This window comes from Camellia sinensis, chromosome 15 (genome assembly GCF_055761805.1).
Source record: "Camellia sinensis isolate YWXY chromosome 15, ASM5576180v1, whole genome shotgun sequence".
In the NCBI taxonomy this organism is placed as follows: Eukaryota; Viridiplantae; Streptophyta; class Magnoliopsida; order Ericales; family Theaceae; genus Camellia; species Camellia sinensis.
In genome coordinates, this window is record NC_138975.1 from 140,309,524 (window position 1) to 140,329,122 (window position 19,599).

Here is a 19,599-nt window from a genome sequence, read left to right on the forward strand (position 1 = left end):
GTATGTTGCTCATGTTTGTTCTTGCTTTTGTTCGTATTTGACATGATCACAAACCATTAAAAAAACTAGGAAGACAACACTCTATGAATGCTGCTGGAGCAGATTCAGGCTCAATGAAAGGTGTATGACCTGATTTTGGGGTGTATTGTGATTGTATAGTTGCATGTTTTGGGATGTGATTTATGGAATGTTGTATTTATGTGTTTCTTTAGAATGAAGTTACATAATTTATAAAGAAGATTTGTTTCTTTACTTGGGCTGCTGATATATAAACTAGAATTTTTTTTTTTTTTTTCGTTCTTCCTTATTATGTCTCAGTTTGTTAGTTACCATTCCTCGTATCTGACGAGTTCCATTTCTTCCAATGCAGGGAAGTTTCCTACCCTTGTCACACATCAAGAACCTGTCAAGTCTAAAGTTAATGAGACTAAAGCGACAGTCAAATTCCAACTGAAGAAGGTTCTCTGCATGGGAGTTGCTGTTTTCCAACTGTGCAATTGAGTGTTAATTTTCTGGTTTCATTGTTGAAGAAGAACTGGCAAAAATGTGAGTTTAGTCTCTTTACAAAAGTAAAAGAAGTAAGTTGCCATGAATTCATGATTAATTTTACTCAACTGTTACTAGGGGCTGTGCAGCAAATCTGGCACTGCCGTTACTAAGTTGCCATGAATTCATGATTTGTACATCCTATAGGGTAAACACTGTTGAGTGTATAATGTTCTTCCCCTTTAGGTGGCTCACTTTTGTGTTACTGTAAATTTTTCTTATCAGAAAATAATAGTCAAAAGCTCTGAAACATTATGGCTGAACAGCAAACTGTTCCTGTTTATTGGAAGCTTCATGTAGTGATGCTGTGAAGTTGGTTGGGCAGACAAATGGAGTTCTTAACCATATGTATCACGTCGTATGGTCAGTGTCCATAACAAGTGTGAAGTTTTGGAAAGGTGCTACTCTTGGAATTAAAAACGCGGAGAACCTTGCAATCCCAAGTGTTAGAAATGCTGTAAGTTGCCCTACACTAAATGTTTTGTTTAACCTGTAACAATAAAAGAGCATACATTCCATTGCATAAATTTCATTCTGTATTTTTGGGGAATGAAGAGTAGAATGTGATGACACCTGTGCCTTCCATTTGATTTTCTTTTCTTATTTTGCAAGATGTAAACCATCATAATTCGTAAATATTATATTCTCCATGAATTTGATTTCATTCCGTCATGCAGGCATCTTTTCTGTTTATGGTGGTAGGGACAACAGGCTTTTTCGGTGTTCTTGCCGGGCAGCTTCCTCGGGTAACTTGACATAATATCCTTTCTCTCCGATTGAGTTGATATTATTTTGTTCCTTGAGATTTCCACTAATATGAAATTATAAGATAGTAAAAAATATATATTTATTAACTTATGTAATTGATTAGTTAATAAAATTATTTTTAAACAATAAGCAAATATACAAAAAAAAAAAAATTACATGTATAGCTATGGGAACCGAATAAAAATAATTACAAATCTATTTTTAAAAATTTCAGAATAAAAAAAAATTAATTTTAATTTAATAAATGGGTTTGAGTAGGAAGGAAATTGCTAGATTAATTGATATGGGAATGTTCATTATTGGCTATATTATATTAGAACTTTATGTAAATAGGAAACTATTAATAACAAATCATATATATAGTATTTCATATTTTAAAAATACCACGTCATATGGGTATCACATGTTTAAGGGTAAACACTACTTTTGAGACCATATCAATGATTTGAAGGTATAAAATACATCTTAAACAAAGGAGAAATTGTTGTGCTGATAATTTTTGTAATGCCAGCAGGGAGTCATGATTCGCAAATTTAGTAATGTGTATCACCATCATGTTCTCTTAGTTTACCATTGCTTAACGAGCATTTTATTATTGAGTAGACAGTGTTGTGTCATTATTGCAGCAATTACACTACTAATTTATGCGATGTTTATTACTCATGTACGTTTGTTACGTAATGTAGGTACAATGGTTCCGGGAGTCAAGACAGGCCGACGGAAGAGAGCAACAAGTGACAACGTACTATCAACATCTGAAGCATGTCCACAGGAGAGTGGCACCCCGATGATGTTGTCTGATGAGACGCAACCACCAGATGATACACAAACTGTGGTGGAAGAGACGCAGCCAGGTGGAGTGGGTAAGAGCATACTATTTAGTTGTTTAAAAAAAATTTGGTTTTTTTTTGGGGGAGGGGGGTGCATAAGTCATCAAGTAAGGCAATGAAAACCCCATAAAGGCAAATAAAAACAAAAAAAAAAAAACTAAACATTAATATACACATAACAAGGACACTTACACAAGAAATAAAATATTAGGAACACAACCTTCCAAGTTGGTAGCAACAGTAGGCATAACAATTTACGAAGACTTTATGCATAATTTACCAAGACTTTATCCAAGTTGTCGCATAATTTTCCAAGATTGTATGCAGCCAAACAGTAGCTGGCAGTAACAGTAGTCATAATTTACGTCCGATTTTATGCAGGCAAACAGTAACTGGCAGCAACAGTAGGCAGCAAAAAAAGTGACAGGACTTTACATGCAGCATTTCCTTTTTGTACTCCATTAGCAATGTTTGATAATGATGGCTACGTTCCCTTTTTGTACTAGGGCAAACGAGGTCAACTCGTGTTCGAGGACCTACATTAGGCAAAGGCGTGTAGAAAAAAATTGCTAGGAAAAAGGGGGAGAAATTACATGTCTACGTCAATCGGGTGTTGAACGCAATCACAGGAGGGAATGCAACCCCAGCGACGAATGAGTTGGGCCTTCAAATTAGACGGTTGTGCCCTCTTCAGAGCGTGAAGTCATGGATAAAAATTGATCAAAGTACCAAAGATGCGGTCATCCAAGCGGTGCTAGTATGAGATTCATCTTGCCATAATGTCTTTATTATATAATTTGTAATTGGTTAAATTAATTGTTCAACTAATTCTGTATCTATGTTTGTAGGACAAGTTTGTTATCGGCGATGATTTTGATAATGATGAACAAGCTCAACAGATCCTCGATAGGAAGACATATTTGCTATACAAGGATTGGAGGTACAATCTAAAGCAAGAGTTCCTCGAACATGAGGAAAAGGGTGTTGATGACCCCTATAGTCGTCTGCCTAGTGGAGTGAGCTTGGAGGACTGGAAATATTTGATTGATGTTGCTTGGAAAGACGAATCTCACCTGGTAACAAATAAATTAGAAAGCCCATTATTGAAATTAATTGATGTGTTAATATGTAAAACTTCTTGACTAATAGATGTAGAACTTCTTCACTGAAACTTAGTAAAGCATGTTCTTTTTTTTTTTTTTTAATATTTTTGTAGAAACGGTCTACGGCTGGTAAAGCAAATAGGGGTATGCTCCCCTATAATCATACAAGTGGATCGCGATCATTTCCTATAGCAATGTCGCTAATGGTGAGAAGTTAATTTAGACATGTAATGGATGATTAATTCTTCTTGATTGTGAATATTACCATGTACTAATTCGTCATTGGATTTTTCCCGAACATAACAGGCAAATGAGGATGGGGATATAGATTTCCCCGAATTTTATAAGAAAGCACACAAGTCTAAGAAGACGGGAGATTGGATTGACCCCAAATGTGGTGAGCTACATGTGAGTATTGAATGTTGAAACCAAGTGTGATGCATATCAATTAATAAAGTTTTTTTAAATTCCTTCTCCCATCTTGACTTTATTGTTTTGTTGGCATTACAGGATGATATGGTGAATCTACAAGTGACAGCCACCGTTGCGGGGTTGCCATTGACCCACGAAGAAATATCAAGGCAAGTGCTCGGGAAAAAAAAAATTACTTGCGTGGATGTGGGGTAGGCCCACAACCCTCTTCCACAGCTTCTAGTGCGGCACGAGCACGTGATAAACATATGGAGTTAATGAGAGCGGAACTGGAGGTTCTTCGTGAGCAGCGTCAAAGTGATCACGAGGAGTTGCTGAAGGAGAAAGAGGAGCGGCAAAGAGATCGGGAGGAGCTATTGAAGGAGAAAGAGGAGCGGCAAAGAGATCGAGAAGAGCTATTGAAGGAGAAAGAGGCGCGCGAAAGAGATTGGGAGGAAATTACGAGGGAAAGAGAGCAGCTAATCAAACAAGTTGATGAAGAAAAAAAAGCACGGGAGGCACAACAAGTACAACTCAATCATCTAAACGACGTGGTGTCACGGCTCACAACCCTCTTGCCAGGTTCAGATGGTCATCCTACTATTCGGTAAACATAATTTTCTTGGCACTACAAGTTGTACTACAAAAAATATGGATCATATTGACATAGAATTGTTTTCTAAAGTTGGTATGCAAATATTTTCTTTGTGATGTGCTTCGAATAGGTTATGAGGCATAATGTGAGTAGACATTGCAGCAGCCGACCTGGTGTTTTGATACATTACAGAAAGGGCCGTACTCTGATTTCTATAAGGTAACCAAGTCCAATTGAATGTGATTTGAGATTTAAGGCTAAAGAGAAATTAGAATGAATTTTGATTTAGTACAATATAACGAGTGCAATATAACTGTGACGCCCCGAATCTACACTATTGGTTGCAGTCAAGGGAGAGTCACTAGTGAGTCCTATGGTCAATAACCAAGTAAGATCCCAGATTGCCGGAGGAGTCAAATTAGCCTCCCTTCTAAGTCCGGCTTTCTTAGGCAGCGCACTACCCTTTTGACAGATCTTAAAAGGTATTGACACAAGGTCTCATAAGCAACGATAAGGTTCATACATATAAATATATAGAACATAAGTACATAACAACCTCGAATATTCTTAATTCCAAAGGCTTGTTCCATTACATTACATCCCAAAAGGAAAATTTAAATCTTCACAGGAGCCTTACAAAATATCCAAAGGGATTCCTAACTTTCCGAAGATGGCCAAAAGTCTTCGAAGGTTTCAGGTTTGTCGTCTCCAGCTATAAGCTCCTCTTCGGCACCTGGCATGACACGCCGTGAGCTTTGAATGCCCAGTAAACACACACACACCCCATCCCTTTTTCCCAGTCCAATACACAATCACAAATATAACATCAAATAGTAAAGCATGATACTCAACCAAATAAACAAAGGGTTACAAGTTAGATGTTAGTAAACTAGAAATCCCCCAAAGAGATTTCGTCCTCCCAACCACAAGAATTGGACACCAGACTATTCGGAACTCCCCCTTTTGCTGCTTTGTTGCAGAACTAACCTCGGATGCCTACCAACGGTTATATACCGCGTAGCGCCAACCGCAGGGCCTCAAAAGGGATAGCGAAAAGAAAAAGTTTTATCTCCTGAATCCAACCTCATCCTTCCAGAAAAAGTTTTATCATCCTGAATGTCCCATCCGGACCCAACCTTATCTCACCATTCAAACCGTCGCAAGGAGTCCGAATACGTCCGTTCCATTCCAGGGTTTACGCGACAACTGCTTGCGCAAGACTTTAACTTCCAAATAGGGAACGCATCCCAACAAACCATATATCACATATTCTCATCTTTTCATTACTCAAGTACTCGAAAACCCAATACCCTTCCAATTAGGTTTCCCGTTGAGTTAAATGTTTTAAGACAAGGTTAGTCCAACTTACAAGATAATAATATCCACATAAGCATGCATCCTTAAGATGAGAAAGATAAATAGCATAATATAACACATACAATATCATGCCAAGATATGATCATAATCAATTAAACATTTTCATGAATACAAAGGCATAAAACATTCATGCATAACAAAATTTCCAGTTTTAATATCACATAAAGATTAAAATGAAAGGACTATTTCAGATCCCTCACCGGACTCGGTCTTCCTATAGTTCGTAGAGAATTTGATCTAGTTTCTAGAACATTTTTCGGAAATGGGATTGCTTTTCCAGATTTTAAGTTATTTAGAAAATACTCCAGCGCTGTCCAGAATCTGTCCAGATCCGTCGACCGTTACGAAAATTTGATTTTCTTGCAAACCACTTGATGTTTTTCGATGAAACTAATTTTAGTTGAAAGATAACATCTTGAGGAAGGTTTTGATATAAAATAGAGGTCCAGAATAATTTTGTACATTTTTCTAGAATTTCTGGAAGTGGGCTGCAAAAACAGATTCTAAGGTGGAATGTCCAAAACAAGAAAAAAGGGTTCCACCGAGGGAAAGTTTTCGTTTATTTTGTGAAGAAAACATGCTAACTAACATATATTTAACTCAGAAAGTTTTCTTGAAAGAGTGCCCTTGGAAAGTTGAGAGATTGGTATAAAAAGAGATGGTTTTGTGCCAAAATGGAGGAAATACAAGAGAGATGGAATCAATACTCAACCCTTAGCATTTTTAACATAAGAACTCAGTAACAACAGATCTGAAAACATTATTTAGAACACTTAGGAATATGTATTAAAAAAGGAAAATGGAAGAGAAGGTTGTGTTGTGGCTTACCTACAAAGCTTTGCACAAGAAGCTCTCTTCTTCCTCCTTCTTCTCCTCTAGACTTCTCTTTCTTGCTCTCCTCCCTCTCTCTAACCTAATGTGTGTATGTGGGTGTGGTGTTTGTGCTTTGCCAAGCTAGGGGAGGTTGATATTTATAGACAATTCATGATGTAAAATGTCCTAAAAGCCCACTAGTTGAAAATGGATGGAAAGTTTAGGATTTGTTTGAAGTGTTAAAGGAAAAGGGATGGTTTGGGAGGCTTACTCAAGGATTTGGCAAGATTTAGTTAAAATAAAACTAGTTTAGGAATTAGCATCCTAGGTCTAGGGTACTAGGTGGTGTTTCTTTCTAGAATTTCATGATGATATATCTTGAAAGTTGTCTCTTCACGTTTCCCTATGGTGGCTGGCCCTTGGGAAGGGTGATGGGGTTATTATTTTAATCATTTTAGGTATTAGGGGCACAGTTCTCAATGTATGCATATATATATATATATATATATATATATATTTCAATTGATTGATGGTACTAATAGTATTAGGGTACATGTACTATTTTTTTGGGTAATTCTTGAAATTAATAAAAAAAATGAGGGCTTGGAATTAAACTCATGTATTGGAACCTTACTTATGTATTTAATTATGATCTAGTTAGGTTTAGGGCTAATTTAAATACTCATAGCAAATCTTTATTGGTACCAAAGTCATTATTGCTCCAAGATTCAAGGGATTTGTTTGTACTAAAGTATAATGATGACGGCTAGTCATGTCCTTGAGATTTGGGGAGATTTCCCTATTTATTTTGTGTACAAATCTTGGAAATTGTAAAACATAATGTTAAAAAAAGATTTTAGGGTACAAGTGTATATATAAATATATAATGGTACTTGTTTGAGGTCAATTTGTGATTTAATAAAAATGTGAGGGCTTGGGCTCAATTAAAATATCTATTTCAAGTGAAGAGTTAATAAATTAGTGTTTAGGAAAAATAATTCGGTTTGTATTATCTTGCTTTGAATTTAAAGGTAAATAACTGAATGAAGACTGTAAAAATCAGAAGTTAGGGTTTAGAGCAATTAATCTAAAATTTGAGAGTTAAATAATTAATATTAGAGTGTTATAAATGATTTCTAAGCTTATAGGGTCGATTAGGGTTTGTATGGGTTCGTCCGTGATACGTTTTCAGCTCTAGGTTGCGAGCAATCAACGAATTAAAGGCTTTGTTATAGTAACTCAAAATTTTGGGACCTAATAAGGTTTACAAAAGTTAGGGGTCTCACAATAACTACTGCAAAGGAGCTTTGATTTCAAAACGCTAACTGTGAAGAATGAATATGTGATTCTTAATAATAAATTTGTAAAAATAAAACCAACACTAATTTGAACTGAATAATGTGTAAAACAAAATTAAAATTTGTTTGGATTTTTGAAAAGCAGTTTTCTTAGGATATTACTCTGGTTTGCAATGGGCACAATGCCACCTAGTCACATCCAATATATATTTGTTGCAAATAATTCTTCTCCATAGTGCACCTTTATGTACACCAAACGCACTGCGGGGATGGCAGTGGGGCCTGTGGGGACAGACGGGACGTAATTAGCACGTGTACGTTGGGAGTTGGAGTGAAAAACGCCATAAACTTAGCCAAGAAAAGGGCTTCGAGGGCCGAAAATTGAGAGCAGCCCCCGACGCACTGCGGGGATGGCACGAGTAGCTTCCTCGTATCAAATAGGACCTGTGAGGATAGAGGGGACGTAATTAGCACGTGTACGTTGGGAGTTAGCGTGAAAAATGCCATAAACTTAGCCGAAAAAAGGGCTTCAAGGGCCGAAATTTGAGAGCAGCCCCAAAGCACTACGGGGATGGCACGGGTAGCTTCCTCATGTCAAATAGGACCTGTGGGGACAGACGGGACGTAATTAGCACGTGTACGTTAGGAGTTAGCGTGAAAAACGCCATAAACTGAGCCGGAAAAAGGGCTTCGAGGGCCGAAATTTGAGAGCAGCCCCCAAAGCACTCCGGGGATGGCACGGGTAGCTTCCTCATGTCAAATAGGACCTGTGGGGACAGACGGGATGTAATTAGCATGTGTACGTTGGGAGTTAGCGTGAAAAACGCCATAAACTGAGCTGAAAAAAGGGCGTCGAGGGCCGCAATTTGAGAGCAGCCCCAAAGCACTCCGAGGATGGCACGGGTAGCTTCCTCATGTCAAATAGGACCTGTGGGGACAGACGGGACGTAATTAGCACGTGTACGTTGGGAGTTAGCGTGAAAAACGCCATAAACTGAGCCGAAAAAGGGCTTCGAGGGCCGCAATTTGAGAGCAGCCCCCAAAGCACTACAGGGATGGCGCGGGTAGCTTCCTCATGTCAAATAGGACCTATGGGGACAGACGGGATGTAATTAGCACGTGTACGTTGGGAGTTAGCGTGAAAAACGCCATAAACTGAGCCGAAAAAAGGGCTTCGAGGGCCGAAATTTGAGAGCAGCCCCCAAAGCACTTCGGGGATGGCACGGGTAGCTTCCTCATGTCAAATAGGACCTGTGGGGACAGACGGGACGTAATTAGCACGTGTACGTTGGGAGTTAGCGTGAAAAACGCCATAAACTGAGCCGAAAAAAGGGCTTCAAGGGCCGCAATTTGAGAGCAGCCCCCAAAGCACTACGGGGATGGCACGGGTAGCTTCCTCATGTCAAATAGGATCTGTGGGGATAGACGGAATGTAATTAGCACGTGTACGTTGGGAGTTAGCGTGAAAAACGCCATAAACTGAGCCGAAAAAAGGGCGTCGAGGGCCGAAATTTGAGGGCAGCCCCCAAAGCACTACGGGGATGGCACGGGTAGCTTCCTCATGTCAAATAGGACCTGTGGGGACAGACGGGACGTAATTAGCACGTGTACGTTGGGAGTTAGCGTGAAAAACGCCATAAATTGAACCGAAAAAAGGGCTTCGAGGGCCGAAATTTGAGAGCAGCCCCCAAAGCACTACGGGGATGGCACGGGTAGCTTCCTCATGTCAAATAGGACCTGTGGGCACAGACGGGACGTAATTACCACGTGTACGTTGGGAGTTAGCGTGAAAAACGCCATAAACTGAGCCGAAAAGAGGGCTTCGAGGGCCAAAAGCCATCTACCTATGATAATGGTTAACCTGCCCATGTAGTACTATGGACACTTACCATATAACTAAGCTCTAAAATTCCAGGTCCTGGTCCAACTCTGTAAACTGGTGCATCAATGCCTCCTTGCCAATCATCATTGGCTACGGGCCCACCTATAGATCTCATGATTGCATCGCTATTCGCCCAGGACACTGGCAATGAAGGGATGTGTGGAACATCATCTCTTTGTTCCACCTCATCATCTGATAGCCTCTCGCATGCCCGGGAACTAGGCCAACCGGGTGTGGTAGGATCACCAGTCCCACGAAACACTGATCCCACCTGGACTCCACTTGGGGGCATCCACTTGTCATCAGGAAACCACTTTGCACTACCTCCCCCGCCCCCGTAGTCCTTCCTATCTATATAGATTAATACCCCTACAGCACCTGCATCATAAGCATTCGCCACAATGTCCCCTCTAAATATCTGTCCATATTTTGCTAGTGCAACAGTGCCGGACATATTCATTCCCATTTTGAGGTATTGTCTGATATGGATAGGAGTAGGTTATGATAGGAGGATTTTGGAGGGGATGAAAGGAAGAGGAAGGAGATAGAGGTGGCTATAGCTATGAAGGCTGTGGTGGCTTTTTTAATCATTGTAACTTTATTTTTTTGGGTTATGACAGAAAATCTGGGAGACTAAAATGGTTTTTGAAGAGGTTGAGTAAACAAGAACTCTGAGACACCTTTCTGAGAATACTAGAGACAGAGAGAAAGAGAGAGTTTGTACTATTGTTCAATGAACAAACCCTTTATGTTGGAAAATTTTAATATAACGATGAAATCACATTATTATTAACCTATCACATTATTATTTTATGATAAGGTATTTAGTTGGATGAGTGAACCTCACTACGTAACTGTGGTAGTTACTGGATGCATTAAATCTAATAGTTACATTTGTATTGTGAAATTTACCCATCTTACTTGATATTTTATTATTAAATAATGATATTACGGGTTAATAATATTATAATATGATGGTTTTATTGTAGGTTTTCTCATGTATGTGACAATGGAACTAATGGGTGTAATTTTTGTTGTGTAGATGGCTTTTGGCATTGACATGTGGATCTTCTAATTTTTTATCGGAAGATACACAGGCTGGGAAAGTTGGGAAGTTTTTTGTCGTCCTATACTTTTTGCTGTGGACTGTGGATGCATCGAACATATAATTTTTGACGGGGTAGAAAGTATTTTTTGGAGCTTGTATTAATGAACCGTGGAATTTGGATGCATCGTACATATAATTTATGGTGGGGTACATAATATTTTTGGAGCTTGTATTACCTTTTGTCGTGGTACATATTACCATAGTAATTTGTACCTTGTCAAATGGTCATTACAATGCATAGTATAGTAAAAATGTTGTGTATAGAGGACATAATTTTGGTAACGTATTTGGAATGTATGATGTTATTATTTGTAATTGGAATATATATAGTTCGTTCGTACATAAGTTTACATTATTATTTGTAATTGGAATATTTATAGCAGGTGTTCATTTTTGTTTTATGGTTCTAAGTGAACCATGTAGATGATACATACAGGTTGTATACGTATTACAGGTTGCGGTGGATACATACAGGTTCAGACGAAATTTAGTAAAATTAAACAAACAAAACAAAAATATTAAATGATGCTTTTGGTGAGAAATCAATTTGTAGTTAAAAAGAAAAATCTTTTGGCGACTAAATTTTTAGTAGCCAAAACGAATAAAAATAGTTATGGCGACTAATAATTTAGTAGCCAAAAAAACTGGAAAATAGTTATGGCGATTAAATGTGTAGTGGCTGAAGCTGAAAGGACTTTTGGCGACAAAATTTTTGGTAGCCAAAACAACTCGAAAACATCTATGGCGACAACCTATTTTAGTAGCTAAAACCCCAACCAATTTTGGCGACTAAATCTTTAGTCGCCAAAACATAACAAAAATCATGGGCGACTAAACATTAGTCGTTGAAGTTGCACTATTAACGACTAAAAACATTGCCGCCGTAGATATTGTATTTTTTAGCGACAAAAACATTAGTATCTAATAGTTGAGTTAAAATATTTAATGAACGGTTTGGGCGACTAACGGTTTAGTCGGCAATGTCTGTTATCCGCGACTAAGACTGTTTTCGTCGCCAATACCTTCTTTTTTGCCTACTAACATGGTAGTCGGTATTTTGTACTACTTATGGCGACGAAATGAATTTTAGTCGCTAATGCCTTCGGCGACTATGTATGGCCGACAAATCCAACGACCAAATTACTTAGTCGGGAAATACTTTCGGCGACTAAAATATGTACTTTTGGCGACTAATTTTTTAGTCGCCAAAAGTGTATTTTCTTGTAGTGGTATGTTATGATTTGATTACTTGAATTTAAGAGATAGAAATCTATAGAATCCTATCAGATGAATAATTTAAAAGAACCAGTGGAGGCTGCATCATAAAACGCCTCTCTCCATAATTTTTTTTCTTTGGTTACAACTAAAAGGAGAGTAATCAATGCTACATTCATAATGATAAAACTAAAATTCAAATATCACGCCTAGTAAGGCCTCGTACATCAAATCAACCTTAGTGTAACATGATCTATTCTTAAACTAGTCAAATTCAAAATCTCAACAACTATCATAATAATACTGTCCATTGAACAAATCTGTGAAAAATCTATACTCAAACAAAGCCCAAAATTTCAAACTTGGAGGTTTCAATTAGTAAACATAAATGAATCCAATTTCCCATCAACATTCCTCACTCTCTCTCTCTCTAAATGCTTTCCTTTATTTCATGTCTGGTCTTCTTTAATTTCATCATTACCTTTTTAGGTAAATTAGAAAACGAAAGCCTTTAACATGGGACTAGCCAGAGCATACCACAGTAGTGTTAACTATTATTTGGTGTGTATTAAAGTTGTGGGTTGTTGAAAATTATTTTACAAAACAACAAAAGTACATAATTTCTTGACACTGAGTTTTTGTACACTACGTACAAAATCTTGGAATGGGCTACTTATCAACGCCTTTAACATTGTTGTTTTAAATTTTTATAATCGGGTGTTCGAATAAGTTTACACCTATTATATATAAAAAAATAAAAATAAAAATTTACATTGTGTACAACCAGGTGTCTTGGAGTTTTTACGTTTTGCTATAACTGGGTGTACCAAAAATTAACAAACAAGAAAAAAAATTTATAATCGGGTGTACAAAAATTATATAATTCCAAGGCCTCAGGAATTTTTATATTTTGTTAAATTTTATAACTAAGTGTTCGGGACTTTGAAATTGACCACTAGTCAAATTTCGAGTGACCTCTTAGGATGACTCAAACTCAAAATCTTAAATCTTATCCTCAAAACTAATTCAGTAATACTAAAGACTCAAAACTCATACATACAAAACTATTTTAAAAAGTGATATGATTCAAATTCAACTATTATATAGTGAAGCATACACATAAAATGAAGCGTAAATTATACTCAGCTCACTTGACTTGAAGTTTGAAAAAAATGCAATTACTCTCACACTTTTGATAAAATTACACTAGTATCTTTTGAGATTTTAATTGACATTACATGTAAATATTTTCATCAGTAATTCGTTAGCTGTATAAATTACAAAAAAATGATATATGTATATTTATTTCAATATATACCTAACATATACATTTCGCTTTATCATTGCAAAATAGAGGTCAATATAATTATGACAAAAGTATAGAATGGCCTAAGAAATTGGTATAATGGCATTTCAAAAATTATGCCGGTGCATTTTTGTGAAATCAAAACAGTCCCATAATGTGTGCCGGCTGAGTCCGAATCAAACAGCACAAGTGGCAAACGGTCCACACATACCACCACCTCATATATAGACAACACTAGACGGACGCTTCTCCACCGTTGGATCTCAACCCAACCCAATCCTCCACCCTCTATCCATAACCACTCCAAGGGCATTTATGTAACTTCACAACACCCAACAATTCAATCACAACCGTTGGATCAATTGCAGGCCACACTACATGGTAGTACAAATAACTGTCACACTCCTTTCCCCTAAATTCAGACCCTTCCAAGGAAAAGAAAGGGTACAAGATACTTCACTTTTCCAATTTTGCCGCCAAGCCCGGACCGTTTTCCAATCCAAAATGCGAGAAATTCTCCACATCCAAGGAGGGCAATGTGGGAATCAAATCGGATCAAAGTTTTGGGAAGTTGTTTGTGATGAGCACGGCATCGATCCAACTGGTCGGTATGCTGGAACCTCCCATCTACAGCTAGAGAGGGTTAATGTGTATTACAATGAGGCCGATGGTGGTCGGCGGTACGTGCCACGGGCCGTGCTTATGGACCTTGAGCCCGGGACTATGGACAGCATTAGGACTGGCCCATATGGGCAGATTTTTAGGCCCGATAACTTTATTTTTGGGCAGTCTGGGGCTGGGAACAATTGGGCCAAGGGACATTACACTGAAGGTGCTGAGCTTATTGATTCAGTCCTTGATGTTGTTAGGAAAGAAGCTGAAAACTGTGACTGCTTGCAAGGTTTGTGTTTTTTGCATATTCAACCTTTAACTTTTTTGTATTCTTTAAGTACTATATAGGATTAATGAAAGTTTCTAATCAGTATTTTCATTAGCATTCTAACTAGTTTTAGATTACATAGAGAGAAAAAGAATTTATTGTTGCTAATCAAGTAATACAAATAAGAAAATGTTTTATCAAGTCAGGTAATCTTGTTTGATTTCTGTCTAGCCAACTGTACACAGTGCTTAATTTTATGATAATGTTGGATATGATTTTCTCAGCATTTGAAATATCCTAAACCAATTTGGGATTTGAAACATAAATGAAATTAACATTTTCTCACGATCATTGTAATTTACCTCTTGTCTCAATTTGGCCATTGTAGTTTCATTTGTAATAATTTAGCTCTTTACTTCTGTCTAAATGTGTCAATTTACTCTGATTGATTACATATGTTAACAAATTAGAAATCAACGGCAAAATGGTCTATTTAGAAGTGTATACATTCTTTCAAATTAAACGTCAATCCCTCAATCACTTTAAGAATGAATGAACTATTTTACCTCTTAATTTCAATTTAATTTCTAACGGAGCATTATCAATGAGTAATGCTAGAGACCCCAAATATTCTACCAAAAGTTTTACCAAATGTCTCACATGGGTGTGGGACCCACATGTGGGTCCCATGTGGGTCCCACACCCATGTGAGACATTTGGTAAAACTTTTGCTAGAATTTTTGGGACCTCTAGCATTTTTGTTATCAATTGGATTCAATTGACAAAGTATGAAAAATTCAACAATAAAATTGATACAGCTAGAAGTCATTAGAAGTCTTTTTTTTTTTTTTTTTTTTTTTGCATTAAATTTGTTTCCAAAGACAACATTTTGTTATGTTTGAGATTGGCAGGGTTTCAAGTGTGTCATTCACTTGGAGGTGGAACTGGATCTGGAATGGGAACTCTGCTGATTTCCAAGATTAGGGAAGAATATCCAGATCGAATGATGCTTACTTTCTCAGTCTTCCCATCTCCGAAGGTGTCGGACACTGTGGTAGAGCCTTACAACGCAACACTCTCTGTTCATCAGCTGGTGGAGAATGCTGATGAGTGTATGGTACTTGACAATGAAGCACTCTACGATATCTGCTTTCGGACTCTCAAGCTCAGCACCCCTAGCTGTAAGTATATTAACAACATTTCACTTACAAATACATATGGTTTGAAATTTGTCTATAAAATGTGGTAAATATGGATGCATTATCTTTATGTTACTTAGATGACATTACAAAATCTTATCAAGGCCATGTGATTTCTTGAATTTTTAAAGATAAAAACTTCGTAAGGTCTGAATCATTCAAATGGGGATTCTTGCTCACAGATTTTCATTTGTATGCATTTTCGAGAACGAGAACCCTATTAAAATTGGGTTTAAATGTGTTGAAAATGAATACCCATTTAAGTTTGGGTAAGAAAAAACAAGCAATTAAGGAATGATCTCCACCATCCCACTCCCTTGGACAGACTATTCAATAAAGTAAATGTGTCCATTTTTGATTTGTGCAATCATATCCAATTCAATCCAATTTGATTAAACCTGTTTATTAAATAAGTGAATTGGAATAAATTGTCTTAATGCATAACTTCTTGTGATCCGCTCAATCGCACTGGTTTGCCACCTCTAATTGTAGCCATTGAAGGCTGGTCACCAATTCACAATTGTTTCTTAGTGGATATAGATACATTGGACTAATTGAATTGTCATGTAATTGCAAGCCATTCCTACCTGTACACAAGGAACTGGACAAAGAATGCACAGATGTGAGACAAAATATATTCTCATCTATAATTGTGAACTTACACAAAATGTATAGATGTGAAACATCTGTATATTTTTTATCTGACATCTGTATATTCTGTATCTAGTTACTTCTATGCATGTAGTAGTACTATTCCTAAAGACTTGAAAAATCTAACTTATGTATTCATTCCTTCTGTTATGTGGATGCAGTTGGGGACTTGAACCACCTGATTTCAGCAACAATGAGTGGGGTGACTTGCTGTCTCCGATTCCCAGGCCAACTCAACTCTGACCTCCGAAAACTAGCCGTAAATCTAATCCCATTCCCTCGACTCCACTTTTTTATGGTGGGATTCGCACCACTGACCTCAAGAGGCTCACAGCAATACCAAGCCCTCTCGGTCCCAGAACTAACCCAACAAATGTGGGACTCCAAAAACATGATGTGTGCAGCTGATCCACGCCACGGTCGCTACCTCACAGCCTCCGCGCTATTTCGTGGAAAAATGAGCACGAAAGAGGTCGACGAACAAATCACGAATGTCCAAAACAAAAACTCTTCGTATTTCGTGGAGTGGATACCGAACAATGTGAAGTCGAGCGTTTGTGACATCCCACCAAAAGGGCTTTCAATGGCCTCAACGTTCATTGGGAATTCGACTTCGATTCAAGAGATGTTTAGGAGGGTGAGTGAGCAATTTACTGCTATGTTTAGGAGGAAGGCTTTTTTGCATTGGTATACAGGGGAAGGAATGGATGAGATGGAGTTTACCGAGGCAGAAAGTAATATGAATGATCTTGTCGCGGAGTATCAACAATATCAGGATGCAACGGCCGAGGATGATGGTGATTTTGAGGATGATGATAATGATGATGATGGTGGTAGTAGTACGGGGAACTGAAGGTGTTCGCTTAATTTGCTTGTTCGTATGCTTTGCGCAGCGATAAATAAATAGATTTATGTCTCCTAAATGTTATGATGATCTTGGTGGTGAAGGATGCAAATTTTATTTTTATTTTTATTTTTATTTTTTTGGGTTGAACACCTAATGATCCTCAAAATTTAATGCATTAGTTTTTTTTGTTCTTCTCTGATGAAGAATGACCTTCTATCAAATGGCTGTTTCATTTTAATTTTTTTTCATCTATGTTGAGCAAAACTGGTATACTTGGAAGTGCATAACTTATCTAATCCAAGAAAGGTTTAGTATATTTTAACATGTGCTTCTTTTCTCTTGTCCTGCTTATTACCAAGAACTTATTACCAAGAATGAAGAACTAGACTTGGGTTATGTTTGATTTGCAGACAAGAGGAGAGATCATAGTTCTAAATATCGGCCGATACGCTACGTATCGGCCGATACGTATCGGAAAAATGGGGTGCCGCGACGGATACAGGCCGATATACCACTGAGATTAAAAATCGCAGGAGTATCGGCCGAGTCCCGGTACGTATCGGCTTGTAAGCGTTACACAAGCCGTTACACAAGCCGCGACGAGCCGATACTCACCGGTTCGGACCGGTACGGGAAAGAAAAAGTTGAAAAACCTTTGAAATGATTTTTATAATTTCACCACCGCGACACCCGATTCCCGATACGTACCGATCGATACTACCGATACCGATACTCCGCGATCGATACCGTTACGTTATCCGATACCGCGATTTAGAACCTTGGGAGAGATGGATTAAATAATTTTGCATTTGGTTTAAATTTTTTTGATTCAGAATAACTAATTTCAAGAGTGTTTTTTTTATATATGTGAATACGTGTAATTATTTTATTCTAAGAGGGTGAAATACTTGTCCTGGAACAAAATATTTGTCATAAAATTCTAAAAATGCCTTTGTTTGGGATGACTTATCTCAAAATTGTTATTTCAAAACAAATTATTCCATTTAATCAAATGTAGTGTGTGACCGTATATATTCTTATAATTTAGCTATAAGGACTTTTCAAGTCAATAAAAAATATTAGTCAAATAAATTAACAGCGATTGACCAAACTAATAATTAAGTCAATAAATCCAAATCCAAGTTATGTGAATAAAGATATTAACATCTCATAAATTACATACTAAACTACTTTCTATTTGCACTAAACTACATCATTTTAAATCAAAACTTTAAAAATAAAAAAAATAAAAAATTGTCCCTTTCCTCTTCAGCATGTTGCACATTGTAAACATGTGGGCAATGGACCCATCATTCTACAGAAACTCTCAAGAGTCCCATGCAAAAAGGGCACGTTGAATATTTCTCTCTTTTTTTTCTCCATTCCACCCCACATATATATCAACATATTCGTCCTTATGTATCGACCATCTCTCTTGCATAACCATACCAGTAATACTACAATCCAGTGTACTTTTGGAAATATAACTACAAAATTATTGAAAAATTTATAACTTTAATTATTAATAATTTTTTTTTTTACAAATTTGTAGTTATTTTAATAGATTTTCACTGATATGTAATATTTCCTAAATTTTTTTTGTAAGCCTTAATCATTTTCCTAATTTTTTAAAAATAAAAATTGATAACCAAAAATAAAAAGGACACTTTTTCATATTTTTTTTTTCCACCTACTTATGTTTCATTTAGTCCACATTATTTTCTTATATTCCAATAAGTCCAATGGATGACATAGTTACCAAAATACCTCTAATAATATTTATATTTGCAGTATGAATATTCCGTGGTGTGAATGTTCACTCCGTCAATGCAAATGTTCACACCATTAGTGTGAATGTTAACATACCATTGTGAATGTTCACACTGTCAATGTAAACATTCACACATCAATGTGAATATTCACATTGCAAAATATAAATATTTATATCACCAAATTACTAACCATTTAAAAAATATTTGTAAGGGTAGAAATGTTCATAAAATACTTTAAATATGAGAATTAAGATTTGGTAGATCAAATGTCTAAATAATATGACTTATTGAAATATAAAAATATCTTATGGACTAATTAAAATATAAATACTTAAAAAATGATTTTTTAATAAATCTCCCAAAATAAAAATAAAAAAATATATATTTATTTCTAATTTTTAGATAATCATTTTTTTTGGGGATAAATTACAAATATATCCCTTGAGATTTGCTTAAAATACGAATTGTCCCTTGTGATTTGAAAAATTACAAATACCTTCTTGTTAGAATTTTTTATTTAACAAAAATTAATTGAAAAAGTAAAATTTCTAACTATTCACTTATATAATAATAAAATTATCTGAATTATTAATTAAAATTAAAATTTGACATTATTAAAAATTATTAATTAATTTGATAATTTATTAATAAAAAGACTTATTTATTATAAAATTAAAAATTTTAGAAATAAAATATAATTTTTAAAACTATAAAAAATAATTTATAATTTAAGTAAACTTATAATTTATCATTTTTTTTTTTTCAACTATGGCGGTAAACAAAAATAACATTTTGACACGTGAAACATGTGTGAGCAACAGACAGAGAGATGGGAAATTATTTAATACTCTCGGAGCACCACGTGTCCATACTCCAAACTAATCACCAATTAATTAGTTTCATGTTGTCCCCTCATCTCCAACATAAATCGTGGGCCCTTGTGTCTCTCCATCAATTAAAATATTATGGAGCACCACGCATAAACATTATGTAACACC

The 19,599-nt window shown here is 36.4% G+C and overlaps 1 protein-coding gene, 1 long non-coding RNA gene and 1 pseudogene across 2 annotated transcripts; 2 read left to right on the forward strand and 1 right to left on the reverse strand.

Annotated features, from left to right (window-relative positions):
* Window positions 1-2,694: 2,694 nt before the first annotated feature.
* Window positions 2,695-4,472, forward strand: LOC114264700 (uncharacterized). The gene is made up of 4 exons (XR_014356819.1): window positions 2,695-3,453; window positions 3,554-3,655; window positions 3,758-4,265; window positions 4,384-4,472. It is a non-coding gene; the product is annotated as an uncharacterized LOC114264700 (long non-coding RNA).
* Window positions 4,473-9,597: 5,125 nt separating this feature from the next.
* Window positions 9,598-10,089, reverse strand: LOC114264714 (putative glutamate carboxypeptidase LAMP1 pseudogene; annotated as a pseudogene).
* A 3,585-nt stretch (window positions 10,090-13,674) lies between these two features.
* LOC114264682 (tubulin beta-5 chain) lies at window positions 13,675-17,143 on the forward strand. Its single transcript, XM_028205381.2, has 3 exons — window positions 13,675-14,153; window positions 15,044-15,313; window positions 16,144-17,143. The coding sequence occupies exons 1-3, from the start codon at window positions 13,757-13,759 to the stop codon at window positions 16,833-16,835; spliced, it is 1,359 nt and encodes a 452-aa protein (XP_028061182.2). The 5' UTR covers window positions 13,675-13,756; the 3' UTR covers window positions 16,836-17,143.
* Window positions 17,144-19,599: the final 2,456 nt, after the last annotated feature.